General features: G+C 39.4%; 3 protein-coding genes across 12 annotated transcripts in view; 1 reads left to right on the top strand and 2 right to left on the bottom strand.

Moving 5' to 3' along the window:
* Fas3 (fasciclin 3) overlaps positions 1 to 18,009 on the top strand; it is a 292,347-nt gene that overhangs the window by 64,209 nt on the left and 210,129 nt on the right. For all 5 annotated transcript variants that reach the window (XM_086830399.1, XM_086830395.1, XM_086830396.1 and 2 more), the window contains exon 3: positions 17,580 to 17,909. The gene's annotated coding sequence lies outside the window, so the exon portion shown is untranslated. The remainder of the gene's footprint in view (positions 1 to 17,579; positions 17,910 to 18,009) is intronic.
* The window catches only part of LOC110178111 (uncharacterized), a 140,364-nt gene that overhangs the window by 54,542 nt on the left and 67,813 nt on the right, over positions 1 to 18,009 (bottom strand). For 4 of the 6 annotated variants that reach the window (XR_015271102.1, XR_015271101.1, XM_020945125.2 and 1 more), the window contains exons 4-6: positions 9,001 to 9,076; positions 3,025 to 3,879; positions 2,558 to 2,934 (exon numbers count right to left, since the gene is read on the bottom strand). Coding sequence is in view for 4 of the 6 variants with exons in the window: in XM_020945125.2 (XP_020800784.2) it covers positions 2,558 to 2,934; positions 3,025 to 3,331 (684 nt within the window). In the remaining 2 variants the exon portion in view is untranslated. Of the gene's footprint in view, positions 1 to 2,557; positions 2,935 to 3,024; positions 3,880 to 4,272; positions 4,625 to 9,000; positions 9,077 to 18,009 lie in introns of those variants that run through there. The other 2 variants (XM_086830388.1, XM_086830387.1) reach the window with 2 other exon arrangements.
* On the bottom strand, positions 678 to 1,989 carry LOC110178108 (uncharacterized). Its single transcript, XM_020945123.2, has 2 exons — positions 963 to 1,989; positions 678 to 912 (listed from the first exon to the last, which is right to left on the bottom strand). Exon 1 carries the CDS (start codon positions 1,680 to 1,682, stop codon positions 1,122 to 1,124), a length of 561 nt encoding a protein of 186 aa, XP_020800782.1. The 5' UTR covers positions 1,683 to 1,989; the 3' UTR covers positions 678 to 912; positions 963 to 1,121.

Consider the following 18,009-nt stretch of genomic DNA (forward strand, 5'->3'; position numbering starts at 1 on the left):
ATACACACATAGCTTTGCGTATTTTTTTCTAGTAAACTATTATCTCTGAACGGCGTTCAACAAAATAGCTTGAATAAACATATATAAAATTTGTCAGAATTGACTTTCGGTTGCAATTAATAAGTGACGATTGGCCAGTGGAACTTTTCATTGTCACAAGAAATTTCTGGTCACTTCGCTCAGCCAGTCAACCATAACATATATCAGTGCATCCATCTATCAATCCCGACTAGAAGGAAGTCGATAAATTTAAAGTTCAGAGGAGCGACTAAACAACTAAATGGAGCTAAATGTAACGCATAGCGTAAATAACGCCGCTAAAAACGATGCCGCTACTAAATTATGTTTGCCGTTTGAGCACTGAAACGGAGATACACTGAAGAGTGAATAAAGGGACAGATAGTCCCAAAAGCACAGGGAAAATCCTTCCGGCAGTTGGAAACGCACCCACGCATGCCGCCAAATTGCAGCCACAATTTGCTGCAACAAACTGAACGGAGAGCCAAACTGAAAACTACAAAACTGGAAACTGAAAACCAAAAGTGGAGCACAGGCCCATGGAAGGACATACATCAAATGTGTCAAAGAGATTTGTTGTGCATGACAGCGGCCCCTTTCCAGAGTGCTGCAAAAAGTTGACCAAAGAAAATAATCAGACTAGGGAATGCCCCTTTAAATTAATATTATTTGACAGACTTTTATTTAAAGTATTAAGTAATTTATAGAAAATTTGTACTTAAAATATTAAAAGGGTTAGAAAAGAGGTCACCAAAGTTTACTCTTTTCCATAAGTTAAGACTGTTTTTTTTTTTGACACCATACATATTTATGGTTATAAAAATTGAGTACAGAACAGGAGTGCGCAGAATTTTACTTCTAGAGGGGCTGTCATTATTGTAATTGAAGGACAACCTGTGATGACAAATCCAGGATTAATTGAAAGGGACAAAAATTGCATTTACATTGCCTTGCTTTAATGAACCGAAGCATATCCAAACTTCATCTAGGTGTTGTACTGTTAGTGTTGGTATAAAGTGGCTGTGTCAGGAAAGAACTTCGTTTCCCAGACATAAAAGGATAGACAAAAAAAAGAAAAGAAAAAAGAATGAATAATAAGCGTCCTAGATCAAGTTGGTTGTCTTAACGAGATTGAAGAACTCCTCCTTGCTGACTTCGCCATCGCCATCGGTATCGGCCTCGTCGATCATTTCCTGCAGCTCTTCGTCTGTGAGATTTTCGCCCAGTTCCTTGGCGACACGCTTCAGGTTGCGCAACGATATCCTTCCGGTGTGATCGTCATCGAAAAAGGAGAACGCCTTCATCATGTCCTGCTTCGAGTCCTTTTCGGACATTTTCTGGCGCATAAGATACAAGAAATCATTAAAGGCAATCCTTCCAGTCTTATCTTTGTCGATCTCATCCATCATGCGCTTGATATCCTCCTTTTTCGGCTCAAATCCCAAAGCGCGAATGGCCACGCGCAGCTCTTTGGTTTCGATAAATCCTGAGCACTGGGTATCAAATAAATCGAAAGCCTTCTTAATGTCCAACTTCTGTTCCAGCGAGAGGTCAAAGGTCGGCAGCTTTTGCTTCTTCGGTCGCTTCGTCTTGCTGTTCAGCGAGACCACCGAAGGCATAGCGCTGCCCGAGGACATTTGACTACCAAACATTCGAATGCTCATGGTGACCGATTGCCAATTAATGTACTAAAATTGTTAAGATCGACGTTCGTTGTTAGTGTGACCGTTGTCACAGTGTTAGTGTTAGCAAATTTTGAACACGATCTATTTCGTCGCAACAGTTTTTCTCTCACAATTTCACTGTAAATAATTATTTATTTATCAAAAACAGTAGGGAATGTCACGGAGGGGTTATCGAAATGATCGAAACTAGTGTTTCTAGTGTGAATGTTGGAAGTAAACTGATAACTTTGTGGGCGGGTTATTCAAACTATTCTGACAATTCGGAGAGACATGAGCCTTGACCTACTTGGTTGCGATTGTTTTCATGTTGTTACTATAGAAACTGTGGAAGTATACTAAAAATGTCAGTTCCTGACGATATTAAATCTTCATTATTCTTAATTTTAAGTAAGTAATAATAAAGTATATTGACGGGTAGTATATTAAGGAGGAAGTATATTCTACTAAGTTTATTTTCTCTGTCATTCTTGGCATCATTTTTAATAATTTTATTGATTTCGCATGAGTCCCCATGCACACCATTTGCCATTACAATCAAATTTCGAAGGTTTGTGTGTGGTACTCGAGGTAATGCTCAGTGAACTTCAACTCCTCTTGGTCCTAGGAGTAGCAGCTTGGGGGATGTGGCAATAGATGGTGTCGGTGTTCTACTCCCTGAACCTACACCCTACACCATGGTACGTGCCATGCTCCGTTTGCTTATCGCATTTGCCTGTTGCAGGAGCTCGAAACTCGGCAGAGGCTGAAGTACAGGTGGAAAATCAGGAGGAAAATCATTGAGGAGGCACGTGCCGTCGCTGGGTGCTCATGATTACAATTACAATTACACAAAGTGGTGCGGGGATTTCACTCACCTGGCTGGGGTCTCCGCCCCCGCCTCCAAATCCCACTCCAGATCCCGATCCTACTCCCAATCCGATTCCCAATCCCGTTTCCATGCCAGTCAGCGATAATTTACGATTACGCTCGCGCTCCAGTCTCATGAGTATCTGTGCGTTCTGCTCGCAGCTGTAGGTGTGCGTCTTACGCTTGCGTTCCAGACTGTACTCGTACAAGGGTCTGGCCGCATTCGGTTGCAGATCCAGCTGGGCCTCATCCCCGGCGTCGCAGCTGCACAAGGATTGATTGGAGCGACCCTTGCTCCGCTTGAGGGAACCGCGGTTCGACGACGACGGCGTCAGGCGCTGCTCGCTCACGAAATTAGAAAAGGTGACCACATTACCGGAGGAACCTTTGGAAAAGGCAGAAAATAATAATCATTAAACTATCTCTATAGTAGTTCAGAAGCAGTGAATTCTTGCATTCTTGGTGTAAAATCTACCTGTTGTGGCTCCTTTTCGCTTGGATGGCGAGACGTAAAAGATGTGCTCGTCAAACTCCACGCTGCGCTGGGCGGTGACCGCAGCTCCCTGGCCACATCCTCCACCGGAACCAGCTCCTCCTCCACCTCCGCCGAGAGCAGTGGTCGCTGTGGCCGTGCTGCTGCTGGTGGTGCTGGCCGCACTGTTGCCGCCGCTGCTCAGGTTGCAGCCGTGATCCGCCAGCGAGTGCAGCAGGGGATGCACCTGGCGATCGCCTCTAAGCGAGTGCTGCTTGGGGAGGCCATTAGCCCGTCTTAGCTCCGTCATCGTGTTGCCCGGTTTCACTCTTTCTCACTGTTTGCTATTCCCGGAGCCGGCTTATTGTCATCGAGAGGGGGGTTAGCTCGGGGTGCTCACTGCTCGCTGCTCATGAAATATTCATGCCACACTCGCTGACTTCTCCTTGGCATTAGCATATCACTTTGATTCCGATTCCGTCGCGCTGCTGCCTGCTCTATATATATATTTTTAATTTTAAATTTGGCCTCTTTGCTGGGCTAAGCCGGCTCTAACGATTTCCTTGTGTCAATATGCAGCTGATTCGCAATCCGATTTGCCAGCTAACTGTTTCAATTGCGGCGTTCGCGCCCCTTCTTGTCGTTTTGGCCTTCTCATTGCCGGCTTTTGGCTCACATTCTTTCGCCTTTTCGCTGAGTTCTGTTGGATTTTCCTTTTACTCGATTCTGGATTCTGGATTCTGGATACTTTCTGGTGATTCTGACGACTCCTCCGCAGTGGCTTTCTATGGCGGCTTGCCTTTGTTTGCTCTGTTAATAGACTTGGCTTAGTCGACGCCGGTTGTTTGTCTATAATAACTGCAAGAAGAGCAGAGAGCCAGAGATGAGATTAGGCTTAGGCGATATGTGTGTGCTTGCTAAAAAGTCTATTCTAAATTGATTTCATTGTTTGCCAGGACACAAGAGAGTGAAGCCTTGTAAATATGTGCAAATAAATTATGGAATGGGCTTTATTTAGTTATTTACGTTAACATTTTTCTCAAGCACCGAGCCAACTGAAGAGTTTGGGGAATTCTAGTTCGACATCAATCAAAATTCTATTTGGGTTTTATGAGTAATACTGAGTGCAGGAACTCTTTTGTAATGAATATAGAACAACTAAGAATTATTCTTTAATCTACGTTAGTGAATCGCCTTAAATAATTAAAAAGCTTTTGAAACAATCTTTTTAACATCAGGTAATGGGACCACCTTTTGCCAAATTACCGCAGACACCTATTTACCAATTAGCAGCTGCATTTTGGTCTATTGATTTTTGCGGCGCGTGTTGAAAAAGTTTTACTTTTTCTGGACCTCGCGCAGCTGATTGAAGTTTATATTTTATTTTTCATCTTTTTGCCTAGCAACCGTATTTCTTTAGTCATATTTTTTGAGGAAGCCTGCCCTTCCCTTCCTTGTTCCTTATATTTGGATGTCAAACTTTTCGCATAATCGATCGCAACTTTTTAATAAGCAAAAGCCAGGGTGAAACGAAAACAAAGCCAAAAACAAATATAATAATCAAGCGAACAGGCGGAATTTGTTTCGGAACGGAGAAAATAATGGGAATGGCATGGCAGCTAAGCTCCCCAAAAAGTATGCTATGTAATAATAACGTTAAAAGATAATGAGAACAGCCGAATAGCACCAACAAGTGCTTTTTGGCTGCGAACGAAGGAGAGAGTCTGGTGAGAATTTCATTAATTCTGGTTATAGGACGTACAGCTGCGGTCGAAATAATAGAAAATATGCGTTTTATTATATATTATGTATTTGCTACAGTTAATAAAAAAAATATTTTGTCCCATAAAATGACAAATAAGACTTAATATTTGTATATATCACATAATTATGGCATATTTTTAGAAACAAGTGGAAAACAAAGAATTTTATTTATTGAAATAGTGCTCTATTTGAATCACCACATCTGTTTAAAATGTGGGTTACGAGCATAAGCGAAACATAGGCAACTTGAGTCGACTTTCAAGAGTCAAATGAGTGCCACCCTTCGTGTGTGCGTGTGCCTATATGTATGTATGTATATTTTTGTATACATATATTTGCAATATTTATCGCTTCTTAAGTATTTAAAAAAAGTTTGCGATTGCCAAGTTTGCGTTGACAAGAAGAAGTGAAACAACCAAACACCGAACAAACATTTTTATCTTGGGCATATTTCGAGTGCCACTTCACTTGTCACAAGTCTCTCTCCCGCCAGGGAGCAAATTGTGTTTGTGTTTTTTTTGTTCGTCGGTGGGGAATTAGGGGAAACGAAATTAAGGGAGTGGAGCAGGAGAGCGGGACCTTCTCAAACATTCTTTTTTAACAAAGTTTCGAAGGCTTTAATCAACTTGTGGCACTTAATGAGCGCCTGCAATGAGTTAATTGTTTGCACATTGTTTGACGGCTCCCGAAACTGTTGAACGTTCCAGATAGTTGTCAGCGAAGCTGTGGGAATATTTCTTATTTTTATTGCAAGCCATAAGCGAAAGTTTATTAGTAAACGCACTTGTCTCAAGCGTAATAAATCTTACAATTATAGAAATTTCGAAATTTTCAACATATAAAGCTAAATTTTATACACATGTATCCTTATTTGGTCTCCGAATGATCTCATTCCACATATGCAACACATTTATCGCTCGGTTTTGGTTGACGGCTTATGACGGCTTCAACTTGACTGGATTAATTAATTTCAGCATTGATTTCAGGCCGCCCTTCCGGTAAAGGGTTTTATGTGCCGGTCGTAAAAGTGCGATAGTCCTTTTGGCTGATAAAACTAGCAAAGGAGAAAGGCTGTAAGAGAGAACTTCGCCTCCAAACACAAATGAAAATCTAATTTAGAGCAACACACACGCACTAATAGAGTGCGAGGGTATGAGACACGAAGAGCTACACAAGTGATACATGGGCTCTCTTGGCAGGCAGTAAAAGCTCGTCCTGCCTTTCATTTGCGTTTAAAGACCTCAAAAAGGACATCCGCTTGCACTGGCCTACAAATTAACATGCCCCAATCTGTGACTGTCTCTGTGTGCATATGTGTGTGGGTGCCAGTGGGGATTGTGTGTGTGTGTGTGTTTGTGTGTGTGCCGGGCATGAATTATGAGTAAAGCAGCTGCAAACTTAATGGGAAATTCTCCACCCGGGCTAAGAGTTTTTGGCCAAGAGCACACGCAAGACGAAAATTAGAAGTGTACCGAAAAAGAAAGCATCACGGGATTGTCGCTTACGTTATCAAACCGGCGTTCAAATACCCTCTTAGTGTCTAAAACTGTCAATTTCTGCTTTTTAACACAGTGAGAATATGTATTCAGAACTTTAACTAGTAATAGTAATATAGTTAGCATGTAGTACAATTTCAACACGCTTCGAGATGTCTTTGAAAAACAGTGCAGGCAAGTGGTTGAAATATATTCTTATTAAGAGATAATAAGTGAATTTTTTATGAAATGTAATATATTTCCTTAGCTAATGACACTGGTTTATTGGAAAATAAAACATCTTCCTGAAAGGGCTCCACAGCACCCACGTAATCACGCATGTGTCTATGTGTTCTGCGATGTAATAAGTTGTTGTAATGCTCGCGTTACTCATAAATTAGACACGATCTATTAGGGACGGATTTATATGCATGAGGAGTCAGGGACAACAGCAGGATATAACTTGATAAACTTGGCCTAGAAAGGACGAGTGGGTGTTATTTTTAATTTTTGACACGTAGCGTTAACACAAAAACCCAAGCCCTAACATGTGTTCCTGACATTGCTAAAATAAAATAAAAATACAAAATAAGGGAGCGTTAAAAAGTACAAGATTTTAAAATTCGAGAGAGGGATCGTATAATGAGTTCTCTGGCGGCGCGGCCATAAATACCATCTGGAGTGTATGCTGCCCCCCATAGGTGGCCCATAAAAATTTGTTTAACACGCACACGTACACTGCCACTCGAACACACACACTCACATACAGAGCTTATACAGAACCAAATCAAATTTATTTTATTCCACTTCTTTTTTTGTTTTTGCTGCTTCGCTTTTATGACAGCGCAGCAAATTAATGAAATTTACGCAATAAATCATTTCACCAGAGAAACCAGCAACAAAAAGTACTTGGAAACAGAGACAGAGATGGAAATCGGTGGAGGTGAGAAGGAAATAGTGGTAAAAGTGTGTTAAACAAATAAATGAATGGCTCATAGGCTGCAAAGTTAACCAAATATTTGCAACAATGTTATGTAAAACGTGAATTTAGTTACAAATGTTTGCCGTATGTCCTTAAATTTCTTTTTTACTGTTTAAAGCTTGTCACTTTAAATTTTAAAGTACTTATACCACTTTTCATTTTATGGTTATTTTTATAACAAATAAAATATATATGTGCATTTGTAATAGATAAATATTGAATAACTAAATATTAGCTTATTGAAATTGATATGTTTTAGAGATATTGTATTGCGGATACTGTAATTAAATAGTACCTTTAATCTTAGCATTTTTATTTAGATATGTAATTTTTGTGGCTTGAGAAACCCTCTGCTACTTTTTCAGTCAATATCAATTGTTAAACTTTGACGTCACACTTTCAAGGACTATTTCCATTTGGAAGCCGCCTCTAATCAATTTTAACGAAGCTCTCGCCACATTTCGCCTCATTACGGAATTATTGCCGCAGCCATCTAGCCGTCTGGCTAAGCTGCCACATTTATTTAAACGAAAACTTTCGCAGTTTTCGGCCGGCGAAACCCCTCTGCTTCCCAGCTCCCGTGGTCCAGTTTCTGCACATTTAGCAATCCCATTCGCAACTCATATTTTTAGACTTTGTTCCCCTTAAGTGCGTTGACTGCACTTTTGGCGCTCGCATAAAACTTTTCCGAGCTCACTGACCCCCAAGCCAAGGAAAGCCATCCCGAAAACGCATACCCCTCCCCACGAATAGTCATCTGGCTTTGTGAAGCCAAAAATACCCGAGGACTTCCCGAACTCCCCGCTTCTCTATCTCCAGTAATTCAGCTTGCAACCGTTTTTCCAAAAAGTTACGCTGGAGCCGAAAATTCAAGTGGTTGTGTGGACCAAAGGCTTTTAGCTGACTTAACACCAGCAAATGCGCATACCCTGAACCTCCTCGAAAGCACTCGGAAAAACTCTTGGTACCAAGATGTTGACTTATGGACATTGTAAAATTTCTCAAACCATAATTTAAATAAAATGAATGTAAAATATTAAATGCAAATTAATATAAATAAAAAATAATTAATATAAGTTTTAGGGTAGTTTTTTAAAGTGTTCCAAAGCACCCACACATAACACCCTCTAAAATATATTGCTGCTGCTGCACATCCCCTCTTCCTGTGCATCCACTTCCCATTTTTAGTGGCCTCATAAAGCTTGAGCTTAAGCATGTCGCCAAAGAAAGGGTTTCCTGCTCTTTTCCCTCAAAAATTTGCAAAAAGTCGCGCTTGAAAAATGTGCGTATATGTATGGGTGGGTGTGTGTAAGAGGTCAAAAATATAATAATATAAAAAGAATATTACTATGGAGAGCGTTCGTGACTTAAAATAAAGAAATAACTTACAGAATAGTTCCAGTTAAACAATGCGCGACATTTGCTTCGAAGCATTTCAAACACATTCACCCCCAACCCTCCAGAAGCCCCCTTTATTTCTATATATTTGTGGGAGTGGCATATACGCCACGCTAACAATGCACCGCACAGGGTCTTGGCCAGAGTTTTTGCATTTTTTAGCCACCAGAAATAGTCTGTCCCCTCTATGTCCCCTTCGAATGACAGTCAGCTCCAAAAGTTTAGCACTCGGCTCCGTTTTTCCCTTTTTGTCTTTGACATCTTTTGTGGCATCGGGCTTAGTTGAGGTCCTTGGCTCTTTGTTATTATATTTATTTATAGCCCTGCGCATTTTGAGTGCACTCTGACTTATTTACGTACCTTGAAATCGGTGGTCCCCCACTGACTCTGACTGCGAAATTGGTTTCGGTTGACTTTTTGGGTTTTCGTAACAGATCTGAAAATGGAAGAGCAAATAAATATTTAGTAAATTATTTAGATTTAAAGTACAGCAAAAGTACAAGAGTAAAATTCGTGAATGCTTCGCTTGCTGAATATTTTTAAGCATCAAAAAATAATTGCTTTTAATAGTTGTTCTGCAAACACCAAATATTTCCCCTTTGTTCACTATTTGTTTACCTTGTTTACTATAATTGGTTCAATTTCCATTTCCAATTCTACTGCTCAAGCATCTAATATCCGTTTTGATCCATTAATTAATTTCATTACGCTTCTTATTATTTAACCACCGCCCTTATCCAATAGAAGGCAAACAACAAATTTACCCAGATGGAGCTGACAAAACTCTGTGTGTGTTGCAATTTAATTTGAATAATTTTTGTTTGTTGGAGGAGTTGCCATGGGCTCTCTGGCTGGCTCTCTGCTGCATATTTGCATGATATTAATTTGCATAATTATGTTGGCCATAAAGAAATGCCTGGCCATGGCCAGCAATTACAAAGGCCACTAGAGCACACATGTACACAAACACACGCAGACACACTCGCTTTCTCGCTAGAACCGAATGCAGTTAGCTTCCAGAACACACAGTCGCAGAACTGTCATAACTAATACAGAGTTATTTATCCTCGGGGACCGATTTATATTACTTCCCCGTTAGCCATTCTCAGAGAGTGGGTGGGGGAGGGAGAGTGCAGGAGGTTAGGGCCACAAGGTCTCTGCTTTACTCTACTGCTCCGGTTGGAAATTTATCAGTGTCAAAAAATAATAGCGCGCCCGTTTTCGCTTTTAATAATTTCCCCTGCGAAGTAGAGCATTTGGAGCGGAAATTGCCGCTGCTGCTCGAGTTGGTTTTTGGGGCCATGGCGTTTGGGGCCTTGAAAACAATGGTCATTTCGTAGAGCTGCACTCGGATTCACTGGATGCCAGCCTCCTCTGATCCTTGAAGCTCTCTAAATTTCAACAGAGCGCCACGAGAACGCCTCCGAGGACTAAACAAAACAACATTCGTACCCTTGTTGACAGCATTAAAACGTTGATTAAATGAACGCAATTCACTGTCAGAGCTTGAAACTTTCTTGCTTAAGGACTTAATTGCATTGATTTTATTTTGTTGTCGCAACATCTGACATGCTTCAATAATAATATTATTGGCAGCTATTGACATTCCGTAAATAAATGAAATTATTCAGTTATTTATCTCCCTGATTAATGTGATTTTGTAAGCGGCAAAGGTTAATGGCGGCCCTACCTTTGAGCTAATTGCTTTCAGCTGTTGACGTAAAGCTTAAAAACAATTGAGTTTAAATTGATGGGTTTTCTCATTATTTATGTAGAACTTGCAGGATTTGCAACTGGTCTTGAATTGAATTGTTTCTTTTTGAAGATTTATTGAAAATTTGTCATATATATATAAACCTATAACCCCTATATAAACTTATAATACCTCAACTGACTAGCTTCCAGGTTATACTCCTCTTTTGGAAAGTTAAATAGTTTTTCGCTGCCTTTGGGCCATCCATTAAGATTTCATAATGTGGCCCGGGCCTTTGTTCAACTGTCTGCACATTAAGCGGGCTGAAACTTTCGACATAAATTCAGGACCTCACTCCCATAAATATTACCCACTCTCGTCGATAGGAGAGAGACGCCATGAAATATGCAGCCGGCATCGAAAAGTTTTTGTTGTTGGTCGGCGCTAAGCTATTGACTAAATACTTTGGCAAATTCATAAATTTAAGCATAGAGCGTAATAACATAAATATTTTAAAAATGCCGAACAAAAAATGTGGCAGAGCCAAAATTGAGTTGAAAACTTTCGGTCCCCAAGGGACGAAAGCGGGGGCATTTGTTCATGTTTCATCCCCGAAACTTTATTGGCTTGATTTTTGGAACGTCATAAAAGGCAGCAACTTGCCGGACTTCTTTCTTATTCATGGGTATGGCTCTCTCTCATCAAAGCCTACTTAATGCCCAATATTGGCCATGGCTTAAACAGTTTTGACCATTTCATGAGCTTAACTTTGCAGGCCGAAAGTTTTTCCTCTCACTTTTCTTTCTTGTTTCTTTTCCTTGGGATATTTATAAGGTTGTTTCTGGTTTGGGGAATCCGCATTGATATTAAATAACGGCGGCCAGCAGTGCCACAAAATTCAGGCATTAATATGCAGCGGTGAATTCGTTTTCAATGGCGAGGTGAGTCAATTAGGTAGGTATGGAGGTGCACTGGGAGAAACATTAGTATTTTATATACTCATTTTAAGTTTTGAAAATATTTTAACCAATAAGTTTTGGGTGCTAAAACTTTTAACATAGTTTTAAATATATTACTGGTTCGTTGAAAGCTTCAAGAATCAATTTGCTTCTAAATATTGCGGAATTATGACATATTTTTCGACCTGAAAACACATATACATCTATATTCGCTGTGTAGAAGTCCTTAATGGTTCATATCCAGTCGGAGGTGTTGTGTTTGCCCCATTAACACAAACACACGCCGTGCCGTGTAGCATTAGACTTTAATAAGCCAATAAGTTTGCTTTCAGGTATCCCGAAAACTGCTGAAGACATCCTTATCCTTATCCCTCCTTATCCTTTGCCGCGTGGCGTGGAGTGCATTAATATTTATGACCGGAGGACTACTACTACCCGGAGAGTTGTTCCTGTGCTCTGTCCATGCGTGCGTTATAAATAAAATTAAATGTATCAGTTAAGTTGAATTTTTTGTTAGTTTGAGCACCCCGATGAGGAGTTCGGTTCTCGGTGTCGATAATTTGCCTTGGTTTTCTCGGGGATAATGAGCTTGTGGGGTTGCAGATTGGCCGGAGAATTTCTACTTGGGTTAATAATGCAGTCGTTAGCGGGGGAGAGTCGAGAACACAAGTCCTGGAAGTAGCCTCCTTTGCCTTCGAATCGAAATCTCCACGGATGGGAAGTAATGTCTTATGACCGTAGCTGTAATTAGGTTTTTGGGCATAACTAAGTGAAATGCTGCATGCCATCGGTGATTCAAGGGGTTTTTCTCTTAATATTTAGGGACTTGGGCACTTAGGAACTTGGCTTTCCGAGAATCTTTCTTTCTTGGACGTTGATGCACTAAGTTCAGTACATTCAAGTGGCCCGTATGACACCAGGCACGTGCCTGTTAGGGTTAGGTGTTAGTAGGCGCGATGGAAAATATAGGACAGAATACGAGGAAAATTGAACTACCGGCGTGCTGCCAGATTGTTAGCTTGCATGCTTACTAAGTGTGTTAGTATTAAAGATTTTAATTTAGGAAGGGTATCTACATTGGAGATTAGTGTGTACAAATCATTATAATTTGCACATAGCACTCTAAAAGGTTCATGCAGTTCAAAGGAGGTCCTACAGTGGCGCAACACTAATGGGATATAGGATCTAGTAGTTCTACATGGTACATGGAAATTAAGCTGACTCAACAAGTCAGCACTTTCCACATCACCATGTATAAGGTTAAAAATAAAGGTTATCCCTAGCATCGTTCTACGATTGGCTAAGGACGGCAAGTTTATTAATAGGAGTCTACTAGAGTAGGAAGGTAATCTTTGGTTTGCATCCCAATTTAAACCGCGTAGAGCGAAAAGTAAAAAGTTCTTTTGAACCGACTCAATGCGTTTACTATGGACGCCGTACTGAGGGCTCCAAACGCAGCATCCATATTCTAGGATAGGACGAACTAAGGAAGTATATAAGGATTTAGTAACATAGGGGTCATTGAATTCCTTCGACCACCGTTTAATAAATCCAAGCACACCCCTGGCTCTATTCACCATAGACGAAATATGATCAATAAAGTCAAGTTTTGGGTCCAAGCGGACGCCCAAATCGTCAACAGAATTAATTCTTTCCAAAGAGCAGCAGTTCAGCGTGTAAGTAGCAAGCTTAGGAACGACACGTGAGAATGTCATTAGCTTGCATTTCGAGTCATTTAAGTTTAATAAGTTTACACGGCACCAAGTTTGAAAATTATTAAGATCTGTTTGTAAATCCGACTGGCAGGCAACGTCATTGTATTGCACGCAAAGCTTGACGTCATCCGCGTACATAAGTACTCTGGAGTTAGTCAAGACTTTGGGCAGGTCATTTATAAATAATGTAAACAATAAGGGTCCCAAATGGCTTCCTTGCGGGACGCCAGATGTAACCCTTAGAACATTGGATAAATTATTCTTAAAGAGGACCTTTTGCGTCCTGCCATTCAAATAACTTGAGATCCAATTAAGAAGATCACTTGGAAAACCCATTGAATCGAGTTTTCTAACGAGGAGAGAATGGTTAACAGAGTCAAAAGCTTTACTGAAATCAGTATAGATTACATCTGTCTGACAATTATTATGGAAGCCCTTTATAATATAGGAAGAGAGCTCCAAAAGATTTGTTGTTGTTGATCTTCGCTTAATAAAACCATCTTGACATGGAGAAATAACCGATCTACAAAGGTGCTGTAAATGAGGGGTGATAATATTTTCAAATAATTTTGGGATGGCCGACAACTTAGAGATTCCTCTATAATTGCTGGCATCCAATTTGCTACCTTTTTTGTGGAGAGGAATAATAAACGATTCCTTCCAAATAATGGGAAAGTGGGAGGTTTCTAAGGACAAGGTAAACAATTTCAGAAGGGGATAGCACAGGGCGTCGGCGCAATACCTGAGCACACAGCCAGGAATTCCGTCGGGACCTGGCGAATAAACTGGCTTGACACGATGAAGATCTAAAAGGAGAGAGCTTTCGTTTAGGCTGGGACAGAAAATTAAGTTTGATTTGGGTATGTCGTAGGAATAGGTCTGGTGTAGATACGAAGAGCTAGAATAGGTTGTTTGAAAAAACTGCGAAAATAGATCGGCTATTGCCTGATCATTATTTGCGGTAGTATTTTCAAATGAAAGCGAGGAAGGATTTGTTTTAGGTTTACGTTTAGTGTTAACGAAATTATAAAACTGTTTTGGGTCCTGTGAGAACTGGGCCCTACAACGAGTTAAATAGTTTTTATAACACTGCGCGTTCAGCACGGTAAAGTTTGACCGAGCTGATAAATAAAATGAAAGGGCAGATTGAGAACCGGTGATTTTGAATTTAGCATACAGTCTAGATTTTTTATTTTTAAGTCGGCTCAACTCTTTAGTAAACCACGGCGGTTTATTCGAGCTTGGCGGATAATATAACGGAACACATTCAGTAAAAAATGAATTCATGGCGCTGTAAAAAATATCCACGGCAACTGCCATGTCAGTGCACATGTATAGATCGGACCAATTGAACTCGTTTATAAAATTATTCAGCCGTTCAAAGTCCGTTTTGCGAAAACATAGGACTTTATTGGCTGGACGATCAGAAATATTCTGTACGTCACACCCAATATCAAGAGTCACATCGAAAGTTGGATGATAAGGATCTTCGGGCTGCGTCAGAGGCGCCACCCTTGCTAAACTGACTCTCGCAGGATCAGAGACGAAGCAAAGATCGAGCAAGCGCTGTAAGGAATTTCGAACATGGTTGACTTGAGACAGCGAAATGTCAAACAAGCCAGCAATAAAGTCATGTTGTGTAGGTGTATGGAGAGTATTGGTGGAATTATTTGAGCACCAAATAGCACCAGGGATATTAAAATCTCCTAGAACTACCAACTGGTCTCTATCCAAAAGTCTACTGGAAACCATCTGAATAGCGGAAAGGTGATTCCAATAAATAGGAAGTTCCGACAGTGGAGGTATGTAGGAACAGGTAATAAAAATGGAGCTACCTTTGATAGATAGCTTCACACAGAGGAATTCAACATCGTTACATTCCTCGAAGGTTAATAATTCTGACGTGAGTGAGGAGTCCACCGCTATTAGAACTCCACCCCCGCGTCTGACAGGGCGATCTAGCCGATATACCGTGAACACAGCTGGAAAAACTTCGGAGCTCAGAATCTCCGGCTTTAACCAGGTTTCTGTGAGCACAATAACCTGAGATACAAACGAAATAGAAATAGAAATATAGAAATATAGAAATGAGATAATAGCATAGTTATCCAAATAATTTTCTTTAAAAGGCATTAAAATAATCAATGCTATTTTATTAGCAGGAAATTTATTATTTTTTTTTTTTATAAATATGAAACTTCTCAAACCTAGAAGTAACCATCTTCTTTTATATTTAAATTCCTCAGAGCTTATATAAAGTTTCCAGTCACTTTCGGGAAACTGAATTACTATTTATGAACTTTCACATAGTTAACTTACTAGCTTCAGTTGGCAGCTACTTTTCTGCAATACTCACTTTTCACTTTGCCTTTATCTCTCGCACTCTCTCGGCAGCCACCATACACTCACGATGATTGCCCTTATAAGTATGCTACACTTTCGGTTTCAGACTTTTCTCCACTTTTCCATTCGCTTGCTCTGTGCTTTTCCCGCTGGCACAACCTGTTGTTGTTATTTCTCCTGTAAGATAGTCTGTGCAACTAATCTCAAATAACATCTTTGTCAGTCATATTTATACTCTTGCAGGGTGTTATAATTTTAGTCTCAAGCCACCGACGCACTGACGGATTCATTTCCGACCCTATAAACCATATATATTCTTAATTAGGGTAAACAGACGAACCCTTCTAGGCATGTAAGAAAGAAAAAAATGCTTTGCTAATTTTTTCAACATTTTTTAAGGTCTAATTACATATTAAAGAATTTTTAAAAATGGTCAAAAATTTGACAATTTTTATGTTTTAATCTGAGTATGCATATTAATTAACCTGTTCAAAACTAGCACAGCACTGACTACCGTATCGATATTAATGCACTTTTGGCTGAGCTACGGGTTTTTAAAGTTTTGGCTTGTAAGATAAATTGTCATATAAATACATGATAACAAATGAGAATTTGTATACCCTTGCATGGTATTTTAGTTTCAGTCTGAAGCGTCATACGCAGTGAAGGGGACATTTCCGACCCCATAAACCATATATATTCTTGATCAGGGTAAACAGGCGAATCTTTCTGGGCATGTAGGAAAGAAATAAATTTTCGGCCAATTTTTTCAACATTTATTAGGGTCTAATTACATTTTAAAGAATTTTAAAAAATGGTCAAAAATTTGACATATTTTATGTTTTATTTTGTATTTTAGTTTCAGTCTGAAGCGTCATACGCAGTGAAGGGGACATTTCCGACCCCATAAACCATATATATTCTTGATCAGGGTAAACAGGCGAATCTTTCTGGGCATGTAGGAAAGAAATAAATTTTCGGCCAATTTTTTCAACATTTATTAGGGTCTAATTACATTTTAAAGAATTTAAAAAAATTGTCAAAAATTTGACAATTTTTATGTTTTAATCTGAGTATGCAGATTAATTAACCCGTTAAAAACTAGCACAGCGCTGAATACCGTATCAAAATTAATGCATTTTTGGTTGAGCTATGGGTTTTCAAAGCTTGGTTTGTAAAATAAATTGTCATATAAAGATTGAAAATTTTAATATTCTAATCTGAGTATGCAGACTTATTAACCTGTTAAAAACTATCTTAACACTGGCTACCGCATCGACATTAAAGCATTTTTGGCTTAGGTATGAATTTTCAAAGTTTTGGTTTGTAGAAAAAATTGTCATATAAAGAATGAGAATATGTATACCCTAGCAGGGTATTATAATTTCAGTCTAAAGCGTTCCGCGCAGTGAAGGAGTCATTTCCGACCCTATAAGCCATACATATTTTTGATCAGGGTGAACAGGCGAATCTTTCTGGGCATGTAGGAAAGAAATACATTTTTTGCCAATTTTTTCAACATTTTTTAGGGTCTAATTACATTTTAAAGAATTTTGAAAAATGGTACAAAATTTGACAATTTTTATGTTTTAATCTGAGTATGCAGATTAATTAACCCGTTAAAAACTAGCGCAGCGCTGACTACCGTATCAAAATTATTGCATTTTTGGCTGAGCTATGGGTTTTCAAAGCTTTGGTTTGTAGAATAAATTGTCATATAAAGAATGAGAATATGTATACCCTAGCAGGGTATTATAATTTCAGTCTAAAGCGTTCCACGCAGTGAAGGAGTCATTTCCGACCCTATAAGCCATATATATTTTTGATCAGGGTGAACAGGCGAATCTTTCTGGGCATGTAGGAAAGAAAACAATTTTTTGCCAATTTTTTCAACATTTTTTAGGGTCTAATTACATTTTAAAGAATTTTGAAAAATGGTAAAAAATTTGACAATTTTTATGTTTTAATCTGAGTATGCAGATTTATTAGGATTTATTATTTGGGGATATATAAACTTTGGCTTCCCAAAGTAAGTTTCCTTTCTTGTTTTCAGTGTATTTTCATTGCAGTTGCTCCATAAGTAGCTACTTTGCTCGCTCTCTTTGCATTTTCACTCAAATCACTCCCGCGTTCTTTCGCTCTAATCACTCTTCCGCTTATTACTCATTATTGTCGAACTAAGCAAGGTGGTCTTATCTCTCGATCTAATATGTTTTGTTTTCTTTCTAGCGCCCTGAAAATGTTGTGAGCTGAGAAGACCACCTTATATAGGCTAAGCTTGCGCTCTCCCGCTCATCGAGCTGATGTAACGGCTTAAGCTCCTGTTTCCACCTTCACCTTGCTCTGCAGCTGTCTTATCTTGTCAAACGATCTTTGGAAGTGAACAAGTGAAGTGTTATAACGCGCGTCTGCATTTAATTTTAAATGCCAGCAATCCGGTAAATAAATCGATTGTACGGCTATTAATTAATCAGTGAAGAAACTATGAAATTTGGAATGCATGTGGAAAAATCTGAAACCGTAATATTGTTGAAGAAGACTGTGTGGCAATAATTTAAGGTAAGGTAAAATTCTTCTCTTTTCTGTTACACGCACGCGAGTGATATAAAAATAATGATTGGGCCAAGAGCATCATGAAATGGAAAACGAGAGGTGCTGG

Source organism: Drosophila serrata, unplaced genomic scaffold, assembly GCF_035046125.1.
Source record: "Drosophila serrata isolate PLE 108 unplaced genomic scaffold, ASM3504612v1 contig_240, whole genome shotgun sequence".
In the NCBI taxonomy this organism is placed as follows: Eukaryota; Metazoa; Arthropoda; class Insecta; order Diptera; family Drosophilidae; genus Drosophila; species Drosophila serrata.

Coding starts and splice junctions, on each gene's coding strand:
- LOC110178108 (XM_020945123.2), bottom strand. CDS start 1,682: ATGAGCATTCGAATGTTTGGTAGTCAAATGTCCTCGGGCAGCGCTATG.